General features: G+C 36.5%; 1 protein-coding gene across 1 annotated transcript in view; it reads right to left on the reverse strand.

The window, feature by feature from the left end:
* The window catches only part of LOC121316136 (COMM domain-containing protein 1-like), a gene marked incomplete at its 5' end in the record, with an annotated part of 34496 nt that extends 14289 nt beyond the window's left edge, over positions 1–20207 (reverse strand). The window contains one exon of the mRNA XM_041250951.1: positions 19953–20207. Coding sequence (XP_041106885.1) covers positions 19953–20207 — 255 coding nt within the window. The remainder of the gene's footprint in view (positions 1–19952) is intronic.
* Positions 20208–20573: the final 366 nt, after the last annotated feature.

Raw genomic sequence — 20573 nt, forward strand, 5'->3', positions numbered from 1 at the left:
CTGCGCTTGTCTTCCAATGCTAAGGCGAAACATCGCAGCACCTGGTCATGACGCCAAGTTAACCATCCTTGGCTAAGACCAACCTTACTTCCTGTCAAAATGAGTCTTAATGTAGCTAACAATGAACACAAAGGACACCATGCATCCTCTCCTACTGATAGGTTAAGGTTCTGTGGTGATTGGAAAACATATGTTGACCTGATGAGGAAACTAACACTCTTCTGTTCCATTGTCCATAGATCTCGCCAGCTGATCTTGCGTTGTTCCACACTCTCCCTGCTCAGCGTGGGAAACTGCCTTTACATACCTCATACTCTCCTGCTTTTGCACCTCGTTGACTACCAGCTTCCTTCATTGAGCTGGGGCTGCTTTCTGCCATGTGGGAGTAGCTGAACTGAGACCAAGGCCTCCTTCTCTCTCGTGTGTGTGTGTGTGTGTGTGTCTATATATATATATATATATATATATATATATATATATATATATATATATATATATAATATACACATATACAGCTCTGGAAAAAATTAAGAGACCACTGCAAAATTATCAGTTTATCTGGTTTTACTATTTATAGGTATGTGTTTGGGTAAAATGAACATTTTTGTTTTATTCTACAAACTACTGACAACATTTCTCCCAAATTCCAAATAAAAATATTGTCATTTAGAACATTTATTTGCAGAAAATGACAACTGGTCAAAATAACAAAAAAGATGCAGTGTTGTCAGACCTCGAATAATGCTATGAAAATAAGTTCATATCCATTTTTAAACAACACAATATTAATGTTTTAACTTAGGAAGAGTTCAGAAATCAATTTTTGGTGGAATAACCCTGATTTTCAAGTACAGCTTTCATGCATCTTGGCATGCTCTCCACCAGTCTTTCACATTGATGTTGGGTGACTTTATGCCACTCCTGGCGCAAAAATTCAAGCAGCTTGGCTTTGTTTGATGGCTAGTGACCATCCATCTTCCTCTTGATCACATTCCAGAGGTTTTCAATGGGGTTCAGGTCTGGACATTGGGCTGGCCATGACAGGGTCTTGATCTGGTGGTCCTCCATCCACACCTTGATTGACCTGGCTGTGTGGCATGGAGCATTGTCCTGCTGGAAAAACCAATCCTCAGAGTTGGGGAACATTGTCAGAGCAGAAGGAAACAAGTTTTCTTCCAGGACAACCTTATACTTGGCTTGAATCAAGCGTCCTTCACAAAGACAAATCTGCCCGATTCCAGCCTTGCTGAAGTACCCCCAGATGAGTCCAATTTTCAGCTTTGTCCAACACCTGGTCGTCTAATGGTTAGACGTCGACCTGGAGAGGCCTACAAGCCACAGTGTCTCACACCCACTGTGAAATGTGGTGGAGGATTGGTGATGATCTGGGGGTGCTTCAGCAAGGCTGGAATCAGGCAGCTCTAAATCTTGGATTCCTCAAAATAGCCACCCTTTGCCTTAATGACAGCCTCACAAACATGAGGCATTCGGTTAACAAGTTTCAGCAGGAAATCATCCGACATGTCTTCCCAGCTCTTCTGCAGCAATTCCCAGAGATGTAGGGCACTTGTGGGTAGCTTTGCTTTGACTCTTCTGTCCAGTTTGTCCCATACAAGTTCTATGGGATTGAGGTCTGGAGACTGGGCAGGCCAGGTCATTAGATTGAGTTGTCCTTCACATTCCTTCTTCGCCAGATAGTTCTTGCACAACTTTTAGCTGTGTTTTGGGTATTTATCTTGCTGAAGAATGAAGGACTGCCCAACTAGCCGTAATCCTGATGGAATGACTTGCCTCTAAAGTATGCTATGATAGCCATGCTGGTTGAGCTTGCTATGGACTTGGTTAAGATCACCAACTCTGTCAACATGACACTGTCTCCTCCATGCTTGAAAGTGGGAACCACAAATGCAGAACTCATGTGCTCACCCTCTCTGTGTCTTACAAATACTCAATGGTTGGACCCAAATATTTCAAATTTTGACTCATCGGTCCATAAGACTGACTTCCACTCCTCAAATGTCCAGTTTCTGTGTTTTCTGGCCCAGGCAAGTCTCTTCCTCTTATTCTGCACTCTTAACAATGGTCTCTTTGCAGCAGTTCTTCCATTTAGGCCAGCTTCACGCAATCTCCTCTTAACAGTTGATGTTGAAACATCTGTACTTCTAGTAGCATTTAGCTGAGCTTGTATTTCAGGGACAGTTAATCGCCGCTTTCCCAGACTTGTGACTCAAATGAACTTGTTCTCTGATTCTGAGGTCACCCTTGGCCTGCCTGACCTTGTTCAGTCCTCACGAGTGCCAGTTTCTTCAAATCGTTTGATGGTCTTGGCCACAGCAGATACAGACACTTGCAAAGTTCTTGCGATTTGTCTTAAAGATTGACCTTCATTTCTTACAGTAATTACAGACTTTTTTTCTTAGCCTAACTGAGCATACTTACATTCAGGAATGACAAACTTGTTCCTATGCTACCTATATTTATAGTAATCATGGACCCTCACCTGTTAACAATAATTGGTGACAAAAGGTTAATTAGGTAACATGCTAGTTAACTGGGAGAACATCTAACAAAGACACTTTTATACTTAGGCCAGTGTTCTAACACCGTGTTATACACATTTCAGACTTTTAACTGACTTGGGCTTTAGACTGAAATCCCCTTGATTTGGGTGACCATTTCATTGAAATTGACAAGATTTACATTTTCATTTAAAAATTAAATGTTTGAATGCAATTCACTTATGATTATCAGCTTATATAAGTACACATATCATATAATGAAATATTAAGTGTTTATAGAGGTTTACAGTTAAAAGCAGATAATCATGAAAAACCCGGTTTCAAGCAGGTGTACTCAAACTTTTGACTGGTACTGTATATATACACACACACACACACACACACAGGATTGTGGGGGGGGGGCACTCATTACAAGCAGCGGTATCAAGTTAACCACTCATTCCTGTACTATTAATATGTTTTTTTAACTGCATTGTTGTGTGATACTAATCAAGAAGTATGCCTTATCGTACCGTAAATGAATAAAAAAATATCTAAATGTATATTTTAGATTCATATTTTATAAATCACACTAGAATCACTATGGACAGTGGCATGGAGAAACAGCAATACCGCTCTCCCAAGGAAGTTATGTAGATCAGCGGCTCCCAACTGTGGTTCCAAAAGGTCCCAAGGTGAGTCTCTGAACAGGGTACGGTTAACATGCACAGATATATTTGTATCATCAATGTAAAAGGACAGCATTAATTTTTATTTAAATAAAAAATATTATTCCTAGGTATTTCTTTTCATAGAGAATTTGTTTAATGATGCGTGGCTCATGTTCATGTACATTACTTATTTTCTATTAACTGTTAGATAATAATATATAATAGGCCAGCTAAAGTTGCAAACACAAGAGCCCTATGGATAATCAATACCCAGTCGATCATATGCTTGAAATTGGTTCAAATTATTACTGTAGTAATGTTTAGCAAATTAAATCCATTTTTTATTAACCCTAACCAAAACCGTAACGCTAACCCTAACCCTTAGCTACAGTTAATAAACCAAAAAAAAAACTGCCTTTAAAATAAAATGTGACCGTATTCATTGTGGTGGTAAAGTTTGTAAAAAATTGTTTTTGCTCAATTTATAGATTGGTCCATTTTTAGTCTCTCTCCATATTGCAACTGGTGAGAAATCGATGTTAGTACTGCCATGCAAGAGCAATAAGCTTCTACTAACTTGCATAGTCAACTTACATATACGTTTGGTGGTATTGCAAACAGAAGGCTCTTATTATTTGTTCTTTGTGTGAATATATGGCAGCTAAAAAAAAAGTTACTTTGTGTATAAAAATAAGGTGTGTTAAATCTACATTGGAACACAGGGGCATGTGATGTTATTTGCATATACCAGCTATGTGTTAAGATCAGACCAGGGCATGTTTTGATATTGGGCTGGGCTGTATTTTTTTTACGGCACATTATGGTCTAAAAATAGGGTACATTTCCAATAAATTAAGCTGCAATTGAAATACACTTTTAACACAGTCATTCAACCTAAACATGTAAAACAGGTGCTTTTTCAGTGTTGTTGGTATTGCACATTTTTACCACCAATGAGAGTGTTTTTGTTGACTTCAAGTTAAATTAGTAACTATTTACAAACTTAACCCTTTTTTCATATATCCTGCTGTATTATATGATTTTAAGCATATCGCTCAACCTTTAGTGAATGTACAAAAGCTGGGGCAGCAACAAAGTTGGCTATTAATAAAGTGGAATAATGTATCTTTATATAGCTTATATGCAAATGCCTTCCTGAAAAAGCACTGTAACCACCAGAAATGTAATGTGTTGTCAGAGTTCATGATATTTAAATTTTGGTTGACAAAAAAAAGGATCCTCTAAATGTTAAAGGCCTGGTCACACGAGCAACTTCTGTCGACGGCAACAACAGCTGTTGCTGGCTTGTTGCCTCGTGTCACCACGAGGGCAACATTTTCAATATCAGCCAATCATATTTGATAGCAGTGTCACATGATGATAAGGATATAGACCATGAAGTCAGACAGTCAGCATATATCGTACATTCCAATTCTTTTATTTCATCCAATTAATTATATGTAGTCTATAGATATGCAATACAGGTGTGTATGTGGATAAGCTATAATAAAATACAGCGTATGTAGTGCAGCGTATTTTTAAAAACTTTTTATTTTAAATTAAACATTCACGCCCCAAAAGGGAGGGGGACTTGCTTAATCTGCAGTGTGTAGCCAGTCTGAACGGTAGTAAGCACCCCGATGTTCCTGGTGCACTGATGTAATACTCCAGATGGCTCCCTGAAAAAAGGCTCTGGGCCTGTGGCAGCAAACTCCCAGGGCTGCTGCATGGCTTGTGGCTTAGCCTGAGGCTTCTGCCTCTGCGCCAGGCAGCGGAACCGATTAAAGCCTCTGCAGCGAGTAGTCACAGGTGGGTTCTGAACACCACCTCTAGCAGCTGGCGCAGTCGGCTGTGCCTGTCATTGAGGCTGCTGGGGCCTAGGGCAGCAGTTTGCTGCTGGTCTAAGCACTTGGGGTGGCCGCTTGGAAAGCAAGCGAACCAGCTCCTTCATTGATTCCCGCTCTGTAACATCTTGTCCACCACAGGACCAAACATATGCCCTGGTGTAACAGGGACATCCAACCATGCTGCTTTGTCCCCATCAAGCACACAGGCCTGGGAAAGCCAGAGCAGCCTGTGTGTAGGCATCTGCGCAGCCAAGTTCCTTCCTACAGCCTGCCCGTTGAGCTTGGACACATGGATCAGGTTTTTATTAACCAGGCGCAGCTCATCCAGCTGTTGCAGATCATCCTAGTAATAAAACGACAATAAAATGTCCCGTAACAATAAATAATTAACTACAGTCGGAGCTATTTTAATAGCCTGGAGGGAAAGCACGAGTCAGCCAACTTATGCTGTTGGATCCCTTGGAAGGAGCGACTAAGCCACAGGCTTCATGTGGGGCACAAGGCCGCATTTGGACATAACAAGGAACAGGCTGTAGTGCACAAATTATGCATAGTTAGTAAAAACTACTTTAGCGATTATTTTAATATCGCATGCATTTTGTGTAAAAATAATAAATGTGAAATATATAGCAGATAGAGGTACAATAACTTATCTGAATAAGGCTTGTCCATCAGGTCATTCTTAAAAGGAAAAATGGCGCAGTGCTCTTGTACCCGCAGAGGCGGGTCGTGACTGCGTCACAGACTCAGTGAGCTTTGATATATCTTATTCATGTTTCAGGATCTTTAGGAGATAAATACCCATACGGTAATGGTTACATTTCATACTTGAAAGGGAACAGGATGTTAATGAGGGAGGCAGTGCAATTTCGCTTACAGAAATAAGTATGTTAGTAACGTACATCTGTCTGGCATGGCTATAAACACAAAACAAGTATATGAGTAACAAACATCCCCAGCAGGGGTAATTAGAGATGTAAATATCATGAAAAAGTAGACCTACACCCAGCATACAGTATACACATGTAGAAATATACATGCGGACAAATGGAGAGGCAATGTCTCCATATGTACCTGATACTTTAAATACAGTACAACCTCGCTGTAACAAACCTGTTGGGATCCAAGCCTTGTGTTCGTTATAGCCGGCGGTTTGTTACAAGAAAGGGATAGGCAAAATGTGCAATAATGAAGTCACTTGGATAGAAGTGTTAACTACCGGTAAATTAATTACAGTATCATAATATGAGCCTTGTTTTTGTTCTTTGATTTTCTTGATTATTACAGTATTTGTTTTGGAAAAAAAAAACAATACTACTATACTTGACCTACCAGTTATAATATTAATAGGCTAATAATGATATTGTGAATACAGTAAAAAGTAGAATTACACTTACCTACAGTATTTGTGACGTGAATCCAGTATTCTGCGTTTATTAATTGAAGAACACAGTCCGAAAATAAATAAATAAATAAATTCCAAATTGAAATGTTACTTTCAAAACCAGTCGAACATGAAAAATGTAAAAGCACATTAACTTCTCACTTCTTAAAGAAATCAATCAATGTTGCTTTGCCGCGCTGGTTTCATGGAAGCTGTGCGAGCCATCATCAGCATTTGGCAGGATTTGTATTCCGTTAAAGTCCTGTGTTTGCATCCATGCGATCCCAGTCACTCATTTGTATTAGTCATCAGAGGTCTAATTTTAATATGCTAAACATTAGCAGATCTTTATCAACTATAACATTTAATTTATAATATTTATCTTATCATGGGTGTACACTATCATCCCCTATAGGTGTTTCTGCTTCAGTCATTATTTGCCATGCTTGTGTAAACCTAGTGACAGACAGCTGGCTTGGATATTTGCTTTGCAATCTCAGGTTGCACTGCACAACTGGAATAGGATCTTAGTCCTAATTAAGCTTGCTACTTTTCGATTTTAATCTGTAATGCTTGTTAAATGTCGAATTTCCAAAAAAATATGAGTTAGACTAAAATAAGTTTATACAGGATAAATGTCGGTAAAACCACTCACTATTTTTTCGTACCAAAATTATAATTTTGTGTAGTTTTAATACTTGATGTCTGTCCCGTCTCTATTCCGCTCTGAATGGCTAGGGGTCGCTGTCAGTCAACTCTGTAGTTTCTACTGTAGTTTCACCGCCAGTCATTTCATACTGATAGGACATATCTCAAAGGAAGCGCAAAATGCTAGGAAGGCACTGATAAGATGTGAAGAACCTTAGCAATGTTATGGATAGATATGCAATCATTCTTTAATGGGTTTTCTCCATTAAAGTACTGGGGGAGGACATCTGTAGCAGAGGAGAAGCATAATCAAGTGCCTCCTATGAACCCGTTATCAAAGCGCACCATTTAGCAATTCAAAAAAAGGAAAACTGAACTGACAAAGCCTAAACAGGGTAACCGTATCAGACCATGGCAGCTCTTGATTCTGCTTGACATTTTGCCTGGGCAGTGCATTTTATTGTAAATGCAGTTAAGTGAAGCCTGTTAACAGTTTTATCTCCTGATACTTTCCCACGGACATCAGAAGATTCTGTGCACTTTCACCTGGTCACATTCCATTATATATATTCCAAGCAGAAGCTGGGCACTTGGGAATCCATAAAAAGGGATGTGCGCTTCCGTTTTCTCCAATACAACAGGGACATTTTTTCAGCTTCAAAACACAGAGGAAGGGCCATGGGGAGATGCATTCAGTTGGAAGATTTTAAACTCTCATATTCAGGTCTACCCCACATGGAAAAAGCCACAGCCCTTCAGTTTTTGTTTTATCTCAATTTTAATGGCTAGCAGGCATCACTGGCATTTCTAAAACTCTTTCCATTTTCCAGTTCAAGTCATTACAGTATTATACAGTATACAAAGTAGTTAGGGCTTTCGATTTTCTGTGTTTTCTGGCAAGCGCTTGCTTGTATTGTATACTTCAAATTGGAATATGCAGATGGACAATCGATCAATGAAAAGTTGCTGCTGTTTCCTGGCAACTAATCACCTTATTCCAATTGTCACTTACAGCAAAGGTACTAGGATGCATAAATTTGAACTAGAGCTTTGGTTTTGAAATATTTGCATATATTGAATATTTGCATATATTGAAATGTAAAAAAAAACAAAAAAAAACAAAAAACAAAAAGATTAAATCGGCACAATAAAAGGGAAAAGGTCAAACGGATTCTAAAGCATCAGTTAGCACGTGTTTACAAAAGGTAAGCATGGATCAGGTTTTAAGGTACCTGACCCGAGTCTCTTTTCACCTGGTTATCAAATATTATTTGAGACTTTACAGAAAACTTAGCAAAAAATGACAACAATGCAGTAATTGTGTAATTAATTCCACAACATGAAACGCATTTCTGCTTGCAATAAACTCGTTTTCTTTTTTTTTTTATTCCCTGAATGGTTCTACCTGGCCAACCTCTGCTTTAACATCTAATATCAGGAACCTTTATTGTTGCGTTTTTGTCAATTGCAGTATTGATTCCTTATATGCAGCTCAGATTCCGCTGAAAATGTATACATGGGTAAAGCTACCCTATTAAATCACAAAGCTAAAGACAGCTCAATACGTTTCTTTCATTCACCCATGACATGTTACAATGTTGAACTCTGTCATGTTGACATCGATACAGGAAAGAAGCTGTAATGTGTCCCATGCTATGCTTTTGCTGTGTCACTATGAATGGCCAATTAACTAAGAGCGAAACCAATACAGAGCACAGTATATACTGTCCATAGGCCCTGCGTCATTCAGTGCTTTGAAAAGAGGCAGATTATTAGGATGGTCTCTGCATTTAAATGTTCCAAAACAAACATAATTGTGTTACTTAAAATTACCGTAGGGTCATTCAATGAAAATGTAATTCGTTGGTATGCGGTAAGCCAAGGACTCCCCAGCCAGCCCACCCCCTACCCTGCCCTGCCCTGCCCGGGTACGTACCACTGTTCAATAGTGTGATGCAAAACTTTCATGCCACTGCTATAGAATGAACTAACTTTGCTTCAAAGTCGAATGAAACCTGCTGAATAATGTTACCTTAACATACTGAATTACATTCGACTTTGTAGTTTTCCATATACTTCGGAAAATGTGACATTTCAAAATGAAATACTGTGCTACGATTATGGCTTCTGGTAGACTGTTGCAATAAGATTTTGTAGTTTCTTTGATTAGGTGATGTTAAACAAAAGATCTAAATTATGTTCATATAGCTTTTGTTTTGAATTATGTCTCAAGCCTACAATTCTGGGTGATGCAAAACTTAGCCATCACTGTACATGCACCTTCATATGTTACTCACCGGGCAGGGCAGAAGCCTGCCGTGTAAATAGTGGGTCTATGGGAGTGGGTTTAAACCAAGATATATTGTTTTAAGTTTGGCAGCGATGGGATGACTAATCAGTTAAAAGTTCACTTTCAAATTTTTTCTGGGGTTGCAGCAACGCACACTCCTGTAATACAGATATTACAGTTATATAAGGTATAAACCATGATGGGTTGTGCGGTTCTGGGATGAAAAATAATTAAAATAATTAAAATACATTTTAAATGAAGACTAAACCAGAAATTGTGTATACAGCTGCAGTGTAATATACTTTCAGAAATTCAGGTTGTTTTGTGATATATCTCAAAGTCACAGCACGTTCTGCAGTACTGGCAGTGCAAGAACAACTGAAAATGATCCCCCTGACCTTGACAATTGGATATGACTCAAAGCTTCCTTAGCAGCCACTCTGGATACCACCGCTAAAAGTTAATCCAATAGTGAAGGGAGATATGAGAAGCACATACAGTAAGTGTTAGCTGGGCTTGACAGCACTAAGGATACTGTAACCCAGACTTGGTACCTCAGTATGACGCACAGTCTCTCAGCCTGTGTCGATAAGGACTGCTCTGCGTGACTCTGGGTCAAATATCATTTCAAAACAAAACATTCCTGAAGCTCAAGGGCCATGCACATGCTGCTTTTGAAACACACCCATCTTAATCAAATATATCAGTTTGAATTGTTTGGGAGGCAGGATAGATCAGAAATTATAATTACGTTAACAGTATTCTACTAGTTAAAGCCTGGACCACAGACTCATGATGAGTTTTTAACATGTGTTTACAGATTATATGGACTATGGTGGTTTTTACAGTTACATAGCATAGCATAGCTGTTATTTACAGAAATCCTTAAAAATGGCTATATATATAGGATATACCGATATATATATATATATAGATTATATAGATATATATATAATATATATATTATATATAATATATATATAAACTAATACTTAGAATGGACAGTTAATGATACACGTCAAAACTTTCTTTGTTTACGATATAGTTTATACATAAAAGTACTGTTTTTCCCCCCAAAATAAACTCTTATCTTGTGAGACTAGGTTAAAGAAAGCTCTCAATTTGCATGCCTTTCTTGCAGGCAGTCTGTTACAGTTATGCAATGTAGGCAAGATCAGCTGACATTCCTTTCTTATGATATAAAAAGTGTCTTCTTCTGAGCATCTGAATGGAGTCTGTCGCTCCAAAATGAAGCATCATTCTTGCACCATAAGAGACTGGGTCAACTGGATATAGTTACTTATTATAAAATCATGCTTTAATAATAAAAAATACAGTCAATGCCGTTGATCATATCTTTAGAATTTGTCAGTTGGTAGTCTACCATGCATAAGACAACAATTTAAAATAAGATGCACTGGAATGTTCTGAAATCTGGCATTTTGATTGGTATTGTCATTAATCTATTGTGAAAAATAATGTTTTGTAATAGCAACCTTCAAAAGATATGCCTCTTTCTGGTCACATGAGTTTCCATTTTGCTCTGTTTGGGAAGACAATGGGAGACGCTGCAGCAAACCAGGTTAAACAGAGGCAGGTTTAAACTACAGATCTATTCATCTGAGGAAGATTTCTCAGCCATAAATCCTTATATAAATGTATTAAATATATTTTAGAAGGAATTTTTTTTTTTATATATATAAATTTGTGGTTTGTATTTGTAAGTGACAATTTCACACTTGCTTCTACATGTTTCCCTGTTCAATATCAATTTTAACAGAAACATTTTTCTTTTATATCAATAAGTTATTGATGGTTGTAAAATGCTTAAACACAAACTTTAATACTGCAGTTGTAAAGTTGCCATTTGTACTTTGCACTGATGCTAAGGCAACATTGATCTGTGCATTAATACATTTGTTCTGCAGCCTCTGTTTGCAATTATGTGTCTTGTGACTGTTTAAATTAATTTGTATCCCATCTACTGAATGCAAACAGGTCCTTTGTGAAAACACAAATGGATGCACAGAGCAGCCGTACATCCGGAGTCATCTGCCTCTGTTTTGGAGAAGAAAGAGACTCCAACAAGCCAGGCTTCTGTCTTTGTACTCTTGTCGAGTGGCTCTTGAAGAGGTTTTGGTATCTTGTTTCCACCTTTGTTGCTACAGCTCCCTCACTGTCATTTTGAAGTTTATTTTATTCCTACAAAGATACTTGAATCTCACCTACTATGTTGTAAACTATCCCCACTTATACATTACCCCCTCAGAAAAAAAGACAAAAGAGCAGCTATCACCAGTGCAGCTATCTGTAGGAGTGACGGATACAAAGGACTATGTGGTTCAGAGGGTCAGTGCATTAGGCTTCAGTTGATAATTATTCACGTTACAAACCAGCGGCACGATTCAGTGCAAACAGCTGGGCACTTCTGCAGACAGTCAAAGAAAAAGGTCAGGAATTAGAAGGGCATGGAGACTAAAATGTTCCCAAGTAGGAAGGCAGACCTGAAACATGCTTGCATGGGGCAATGTTGCCACTTCTTGTGCTATCCCAGCAGGATAAAGAGAGACGACAGTATCTCTAACCCAGCACTTTGCATGGGCATAAAGTCATCACAAACATTTTAAATGCGGGCTACAGCAGTTTCAATCACAGCTCACGGTGTGTAACCCTGGGCAAGTCACTTGTCTGTATTATTCCCCGTCCCTCCCCCCAAATCATATTTAGCATGCTGTATGTATACCCTGCAGGTAGGAAGGGTAGGAAGTCTATGAGATATTAACAGTTGAAATGGCTCATGGAGATGCTTAATAAAACAGCTGTCATGGAGCAGAAAATGGATATACCACACTTCTCTATTATGGAAGCAATAAATCATATTGTTGTAATGAAATCTCACAAATAAAGAGATGCTTAAAGGAAACCGACCATCAAAAACAAAAGGATACATTATTCAACCAATCAATGATAACGAATCTTCTGTCAGCATTATTCAATAAAATAAAATAAAATCCAATAACCTGTCATAACCCAGCCTTTATAAAACATTTCATCTACCATCTGTGTTTTACAAAAATTTAGATGGTAGAACTATATATTAATTATATATATATATATATATATATATATATATATATATATATATATATATATATATATATATATTTTTTTTTTTTTTATTTTATTTTTTTTTTTTTTTTTGCACTGCTTTAAAACATAGCTACAACTAAAACTAAACTTCAGGTTTTTTTTTTTTTTTTTTTTTTTTTTTATGTGAAATGGGTGAAGTCAATGTAAATTAATTAACCATTTCCAGTGTTTTTCCGGTGTATTTTTTGTAATGGCGTGTTTTATCAGTTAAAATCAGAAGCCCTAATTATAAGTCCCATAAGGTATGGAATTGTAGTCAATAAGTAAAATGGTCACACTTTATTTTAAGGGCTGTTTCTTTACTTTATTAACTGTTAAAAAACATTGGTAATTTTTAGGTAAGGGTTAGGGTTAGGGTTAATAAAAAACAATTGCAAGCATGTGATTGACTGGGTATTGATCATCCATAGGGCTCTGGTGTCTCAGTTTTCTAATTTTTCGAGACCACAGGATATAAATTATATATATTATATATATATATATATATATATTATATATATAAATGATATCTATAAAATTATATATATCTATATAAATCATAAACAGAAATAAATATAATGTACATGTAACATGTTTTTATTATTACATGTTTGTTACAAATAATAGACAAACAAATGTCAGTTTAAAAAAAAAAAAAACAAAAAAAAAAACACTGCCCTTAAAATAAAGCGTGACCAGTAAGATAAATAACGTAAAGACAGACAGGTGTTTTTGGTAATTGCATTCATAATTTTACTCTTTATGAAATTAAATTGTAACTGTTAAATTAGCTAACAAGACATGCAACTGGATAAAGCTAATGCCATGTGATTAACTGACTGAACTTTTAATCTATTAAAAACCTTTCTTTAGATCAATCCGACGGGCTATTTGGACTGTTATGTTTAAAATGGTCTCATAATGGGCTCTATGAACTATAAATGTACAGCAGTGATGTCTTGACATATATGGCTTTTTATATGCATGTTCTTGTTCATATTTGAAATCTAGAATTTAGGAAGCAAAAATAGCCTCATTTGCATACTTTTCCATGTTGAATTCAATTTGCATAAGTTTACCCTGTTGAATATTTTTAATATTTAGTGTTTACAACAGGGGTCCCCAATTCCATCCAGAAGGAATACTGACCTTGTTCATAAGAAGGAGCCATGACACTTAACACAGCCACCTAGTGAGCCCCAGGGAAGTACATTTGACTCTTTTTTCCTCCAATTGCATTACACGGTAGAGTTGGTTGGTGGAAAAAAAAAAGATGAAAAGATAAAAATCTAAAATTAACACATATGTGTACTGTTCTAGGCACTACAGGGTTAATTACCTTCCATTTTTGGCACAATGCATAAGCCTACAGTATGTGATGAGGAGTTATGTCCTGGTCATTGGTCAAGTGTAATCTTTTGATTAAGGATGTTAAAAATCAAACGTCAAGGTTAAAGCATGTGATCTGATTATGGTTTAGTAATTCCTATTCCTCAGGTAGGTAGTTTAAAGATGCAATTAAATGTTTCCTGACCTCTGCCCAACAAGGTTTCAGAGGAAGCTGGGAGTCACAAAGTCAGGGGGCATGAAAAGGTGACTCACAGAAAGTATGTTACAGGAAATGAAAACAGCAGCAAAAAGAAATCATTCAACTTGATATCGCAAACAGCTGTTTCACCCAAACATATTTTCATTTTCTCTTTACTTACTAGCTTATTAGGAAATGTTGGCCACTGAATTTGAATACTTCAACAGACATTCGTTGAAATGTTTTTGGAGGCAAACTGTCAGAGTGTTTTTCATTGCTGCTGATGCCATCTTTGTATCTTGTCTGTTTTTGCTGTTACAATGACTTCAGTAGGTGAGGAGTTCTGCCTCACCTACACATCTAGAAATTTCTCATATTATGATTGAATGCAGTCATATACTGAACAAATTCCAATCCATAGGATGTCAGTTTGAGGTTTACGTTGAAGTCTTGAAGCAGTTTAGTCTGTAGCAGTAGACAAACGCTTTTTTTCACTAATGTCTTTATCAGTATAATCCGACTCGAGAGTTATGACAGTGTTTACATTTCTAGATTTATTGTATCGGTTCTAACAGTTTTCTCAAATGCACGGCCTTGAAGTACTCCATCTGAAATTTACTATGTATGAGTCTGCCTGAAAGTACTATAAACCTGCAATGACAGGCCTTAAGCCCAGCATACATGAGGAAACACATTTGCTGGCTGTTTCAGTGTGTCCAGAAACCAGAAAACGTGTTTCCCTGAGCAGACCTGGGTTCTACTTTGAGAAACATTTTTAAGAACCATTTTGCCTTTGGCCAATCAGGAGAGACTCTGAGCGTGAGCTCATCGGTCATGTGACTTTGCAAGATGGCGACTTCTACGGACTTCTGCAGTCTACGCATGCCTACACTAGTGCAATGTTTACGTTTAGCAATGTTTAGCCTATCAGTAGTTAACAAAACATTCTGTAACATAAAAAGTCTAGTTTATTTTAAATATTTAAGTTATACTTAATGATACATTTCATTGTGCTGTACTTACCTGTCATGCATTAATTTAACTGAAAGAGTCATACGAATTAGAATAACAAAATAAGATAGTACTACTGGTGTTAGCCAGATGACAGGAGCATGCATTAATATTTATGTGAGCACTTCTCAAAGAACTGCCTCCTGATTAGTGTTTATAACTATTCAACAGAAACAATTATATAAACTGGGATTTTAATGCGATAAAGTGAAATAAAGTTTTGAAAAACTTTATGCAGGGGCTGATGAGTCCAGAGCGGTTTACTTTTGGTTAATAAAACCCATCTTTTTATTTTGAACCAGCTTCTACAAAGCTTTAATGCAATTATAAGTGCAGCACACTCAATGCATAAAGGCTTTCAATCATTTTGAAGTGTGCGGTAGGAATGACCACGTGCTACTTGAAAAAGTTTCCCTACAATTTTTGCTGATAATGTTTCCTTGACAATTTTTGAAGAAACAAGTTTCTGGAAACATGTGTCCTTGTGTATGCTGGGCTTTACAGTATTCACAAAACACTTAAATTCTCAATACTGATTTGAATGAATACAATGTATAAGTTTAGCAGCTGATCTCAAAATCTAAAATGCTGACTACCCAGTAAAAATTTGTTTTCCAAAAAATGCCAGCACTAGTTATAATGAAACTGTGAATATATTAAACCTCATCATTCCCAATATGTGTGAAGTGTAGGGATTCAAATGTTCAGAACTAGGATGGTAACTGGGTGTACTAACCAGCTCTGAGATTACATAGTTCTATAGAAGGCTCTTACACTCTCAGGTAAATTCTCAAGTCTAAGACTTAACTTCATAGAATGTGAGAAAGACTACTTAGGCTTGCTCCAAAGGGAAGTCAGTGGGTAATATTATGAAAAATATTATTTTTTCTTAAGTATTTAGTTTGCTTTAATTGGCGCTTAAGTATTAACACTTATTTCAATATAATCCATCATTAACTTTCCAAATATAAAGTTGCTAGTTAATTAAACTTAATGGTAAGCTGGGACTGCATGAGACTGATCACTCTCTCTCTCTCTCTCTCTCTCTCTCTCTCTCTCTCTCTCTCTCTCTCTCTCTCTCTCTCTCTCTCTCTATATATATATATATATATATATATATATATATATATATATATATATATATATATATATTTATATATTATAGTTTATAAGGCTTTTTAAATATTAGTATTTTTGTGTTGCTGTAACTGTCCGAAAAAATTATAATCATAAAAACACAACGACATTACACCCTCTTTAATTTTTTATGGTATGTTTACGTAAAAAAATTTAAATGTAAAAAATATATATATATATATATATAATATATATTAATATATATATATATATATATATATATATATATATTCATTAGACATATATATAAAAGATGCATGCACAATATCAACTACAGCACTAACTTAGGAAAGTGCATGTGTAATATTGTCAATGAGAAACATGGATGCGAGTCATTTGTTCATATAAACGCCAACAGCCAATTCATAAGCATGGGGACATTCTCTTACATATTGTAATTAGCCAGGCAGATCAGGAAAAATATTCTGCATAATCACTTTCTTTGTGGTAATAAAGAGACAATTTAGATAAGATCTGAAGCTATTTAGCAGCTGAAGTCTATTACCTAAATAACATATGACTTAAAATGCAACGTATGACTACCATGTGCGCAGTACATGGTGTGTGTATTAAAAGCAGAGCTTGCCACAGAGGAAACTGTACTGAAACACTGTGTGTGTCACACCCCTGAAGTATTTTATTAACATAGGTTTGCACTTTCAGTTCTGAAAAAAAATGAATAAATCTAATATTGTATAATGTCTAGCATTTAATTTGTAAAGTGGAGTTTCAACCGAGAAATGTACAAACTGTATGGATACAACTGTAATGTTCTGTTTGTCAGTGTAACCTAGAACAACTGTTATTTACTTTGTCATTGGGTTCCATCTCTAGCCTCATTTGTGACCCTGCCTTGGCTTTTATCATCTGCTGCAGACCTGCCATGTCTTTTTGCAAAGAAAGTTCAATGTAAATTAGCAGAGTTCAGCAGATCAGTCCGTTCTTTGAGTCACTGTGCCATTCACTGAATGTGTCCCACGGGCTAAGGTAGTGGCAGAAAAAAAAACAAATATAAATTATTTAGGTAAAATTGCTAGAGCTCATCATGTGCAGTATCTATAAAATTATTATTTTATTTGTCCCATCACCAAGACAAAGAAATGCCTCCTCACTGGGACAATATATGTACAATGATGTTTTCTGGCTAAACTCTGCAGACCCATTTATAAGACATTATCAACCATCGAGTGAATCATAAAATGTTTACTTGAGGGGACAGCCACATTATCCAGTAAACACTGTGGATCATACTCACAGGACATTCACTCCATTGTTAGGTTTGTAGCTTTTTTTGTAAAAATTCTATTGTTACAGAATTAGCACAAAAAGGAGGTTTTATATTGACTTTTTTTTTTTTTTTTTTTTAATGGTGTAATCATGTGTAAAATATGAATAAGGTATGGGCATATCCCTTGTTTGGTAAAGCTCTAGTGCTAACCACAAGTGTGAACATTCTTGCTTAAGCAGCTTACAACTAAATAATAGGCATTTTAATAATTGGGAGAGAAAAAAAAAATAGGACTGAAAAGTTTCTTGAACTGGATAAAAAAATTGAAAATGTATGCAAGAAATATCCCTTGCAACACACTAATCAGTGACCCAGGTTGCTTTTTTTCATGCATAGTTCACACACCCTAGTCTCTGTAAGTCGCCTTGGATAAACAAATAATAATAATAAAAAAAAAAAAATAAAAAAAAATAATAATAATAATAATAATAATAATAATAATATTAAAGCCATAGCAGTTGAAGTAGCGGCAGTGGCAGAATCATACATATGCATAATAATTTCCATACATCACTGGAATACTCCATTGGGCATATTTAATAAAGTCACCAACATAATTTAACTCTGGGACAGGGGCAAGCCTGAGCACGAAGAATAAAGACAGCAAAAAAATAAACATTACGAGTCATTTTTATTTCCGCCCTGGAATGGGATATCTCTGGCTGTGTCACTCTAGTGAGATGACAATTGTACACTTGACCAGAAAAATATCGCAAAGTTATTTCCAAGATGGCAGCCTCAACGTAAACACCACCACCCATCTATGAGGTGATCACAGTAACACAAAGCTATCACATATTTCTGAAACACCTAGGTATTTCAAAAGAACCTAATAAGACAAAAAAACAACATCTCACTTGTACTGTACCTCTAACATTTTTTGCCTCTTCAAAAAGTGATAAGAATTTCCAAACCATAACGTACTCTGTATTAGCTTAAATTCTAGTTCCGTGCCATGTTATCTTCATGTTTTCTACTGCAAACTTGGAGCTTATTTGAGATTGAATGAGTCATAATGTATATTACCTCAAGGAGTTCAAGAGCCTTTCTCCCCAGGTACATCATGTCTAAGGCCCTGTGTAAATCGCGATGGAGGTAAGCTCTCCTGTATGCCCTGCAACGTTACTGTAGGTCACTACCGAGAATCGGCTATTGACAGGCATTTAGATTCATGTATTCACCAAAAGAGAAAGGCAGATAGCCAGAGCAGTACTGCGGCTGCTTTATTTGCAAAGAAAGAAAAAACGATGACTTTCATGTTCCAAAAGTCCAGTGAAAACCGTGAAGCACGAAACAGATTACACATAGCAGTGTAATCAAAACCTTGCATACTAAATTATCTACAGTCTGGTGTACCAGGTGTACTAGAGACAATAGGCTTAAACTGTATTTAAAAATTTTTGAAGCCAATGAGTTTTTAAAAGCCACCAGGTGTATATACATTAGTTAAGAAAGACTCCTCTTACACAGCCATTGCATTAACCTACTCTACATACTACCACAGATGTTGGCCTTTGTTAAAAATTAATTAATTAATTAAACTAATCTTTGCATTGTAAAAACCCTCACAGCAAAAAACACACAATCCACCCTTAAGAGTCTACTGTATAATGGCTTTTTGTTTTTCTTTATATACTATGCTGGACCCAGAATTTACAGGAAAACATTCAAGATTACAGAGAAAAATAACATACGGTAACTAGCAATCTGTATAATAAAACAGGGCCAGTGAGTGATTTATAAACCAAAATTGAGTTACTATACCTCTTCAGTTAAAAAAAACAAACAAAACAAAAAGACAATAATAGTTTCATTTGACACATGACATCAGCCAGTATTATTATGTACCTAACTAATGATAATATGAACAGGATTTTAATTAAAGGTTATCTGTCTCTAAGCAACTAAGATACCGATCTTCACCGCTTTTGCTGAGTCACCAGTTACAATGCATATATAGCAGTAGGGTGGAGCAGTACAAAAATCACAAGATACTGCCTTTTATTTTGATTAGATAAAATCTCATGTGACAAATAAGGTCAGAGCTAACACAGTATATAGGGTCTGTAAATACATTGAAGTACTAAATGCAGAAACAAAATTACAAAAATAAGAAATGGTAACTAAGGGGATTTACTGATTCAAATAAATAGGGTGTTTGTGTTATAGGCCTAAACTCTGGAGTCAGACTATTCAAAAGAATCACAGGGCTTTGTTCCTTTAGAAAAACAGGAGAGCAAAGGAGTGTTGTATAGGTACCTGGAATGTTGCGAGTAATATGCAGGTTAAAAAAAAAAAAAAAAAATTATAAAACTTGAACAGTAATACTCCACAGTCAACAACCCATGCAGGTGGAGCTTGTGTGATTTCCAGTTGTTCGTAATTGGTCCGATTTACCTGATTCTTCTCTGTGTGCAGTATCATGTGCAAGGAAATTCTTTCATTTAGAAGGTATATTTTTCCCCAATGCTGGAGACACATAACTACCCATTTATTGAAAACTAGAAGAGAAAACAAATACCTTTCCAGTCTTCCCAAGCTCCAGTTCCACCACAGCAACAGGGGCGTTGACCTGGTCGGCGTGGCGACTCTGTGTTTTCAAGTCCACTCTCCAGCTCACGTTGCGCAGACTGTTGTCCCAGCGGCTCTGGCTGATGAGGCTCTCCCGGCTCTTGCTCTTGTGGTTCTTCCAGAACTTGGAGAGGACAGCCACCTGCTCAGCGCCGAAGCGATGGACTGAAAAGCAAGGACAGAGACAGTGATTAAACCCATACGATCATGCCATGTAGAAGAGAGAAGGGAAATTTGGAGGCTATTATTTTGTTTATTTAACTGTGGGGACAATTGTATTGACTGATCCGAACTTAATTAAACATACATGTTGGGATATAGTTTCAAAGCATTTTACTACAAAATGTCAATAGCTAATTTCTTCAAGTAAAATTACTAAACTAGAGATAAACAACTCAGACATTTATAGTAATACACTGGTTTTCCAAGTAGTTATAAGTGGTTTATTATTAGTTATGTAATTGCAATTGTGGGGTTTTTTTGGACAATTTTAAGTAAAAAACACTGTGAAAATCTAGCCAATGTTTACTTTAATTCAGAGTGCCATGACTACACACAAGAGGAAATTGTA

The sequence above is a fragment of the Polyodon spathula genome, chromosome 5 (assembly GCF_017654505.1).
Source record: "Polyodon spathula isolate WHYD16114869_AA chromosome 5, ASM1765450v1, whole genome shotgun sequence".
NCBI classification, from domain to species: Eukaryota; Metazoa; Chordata; class Actinopteri; order Acipenseriformes; family Polyodontidae; genus Polyodon; species Polyodon spathula.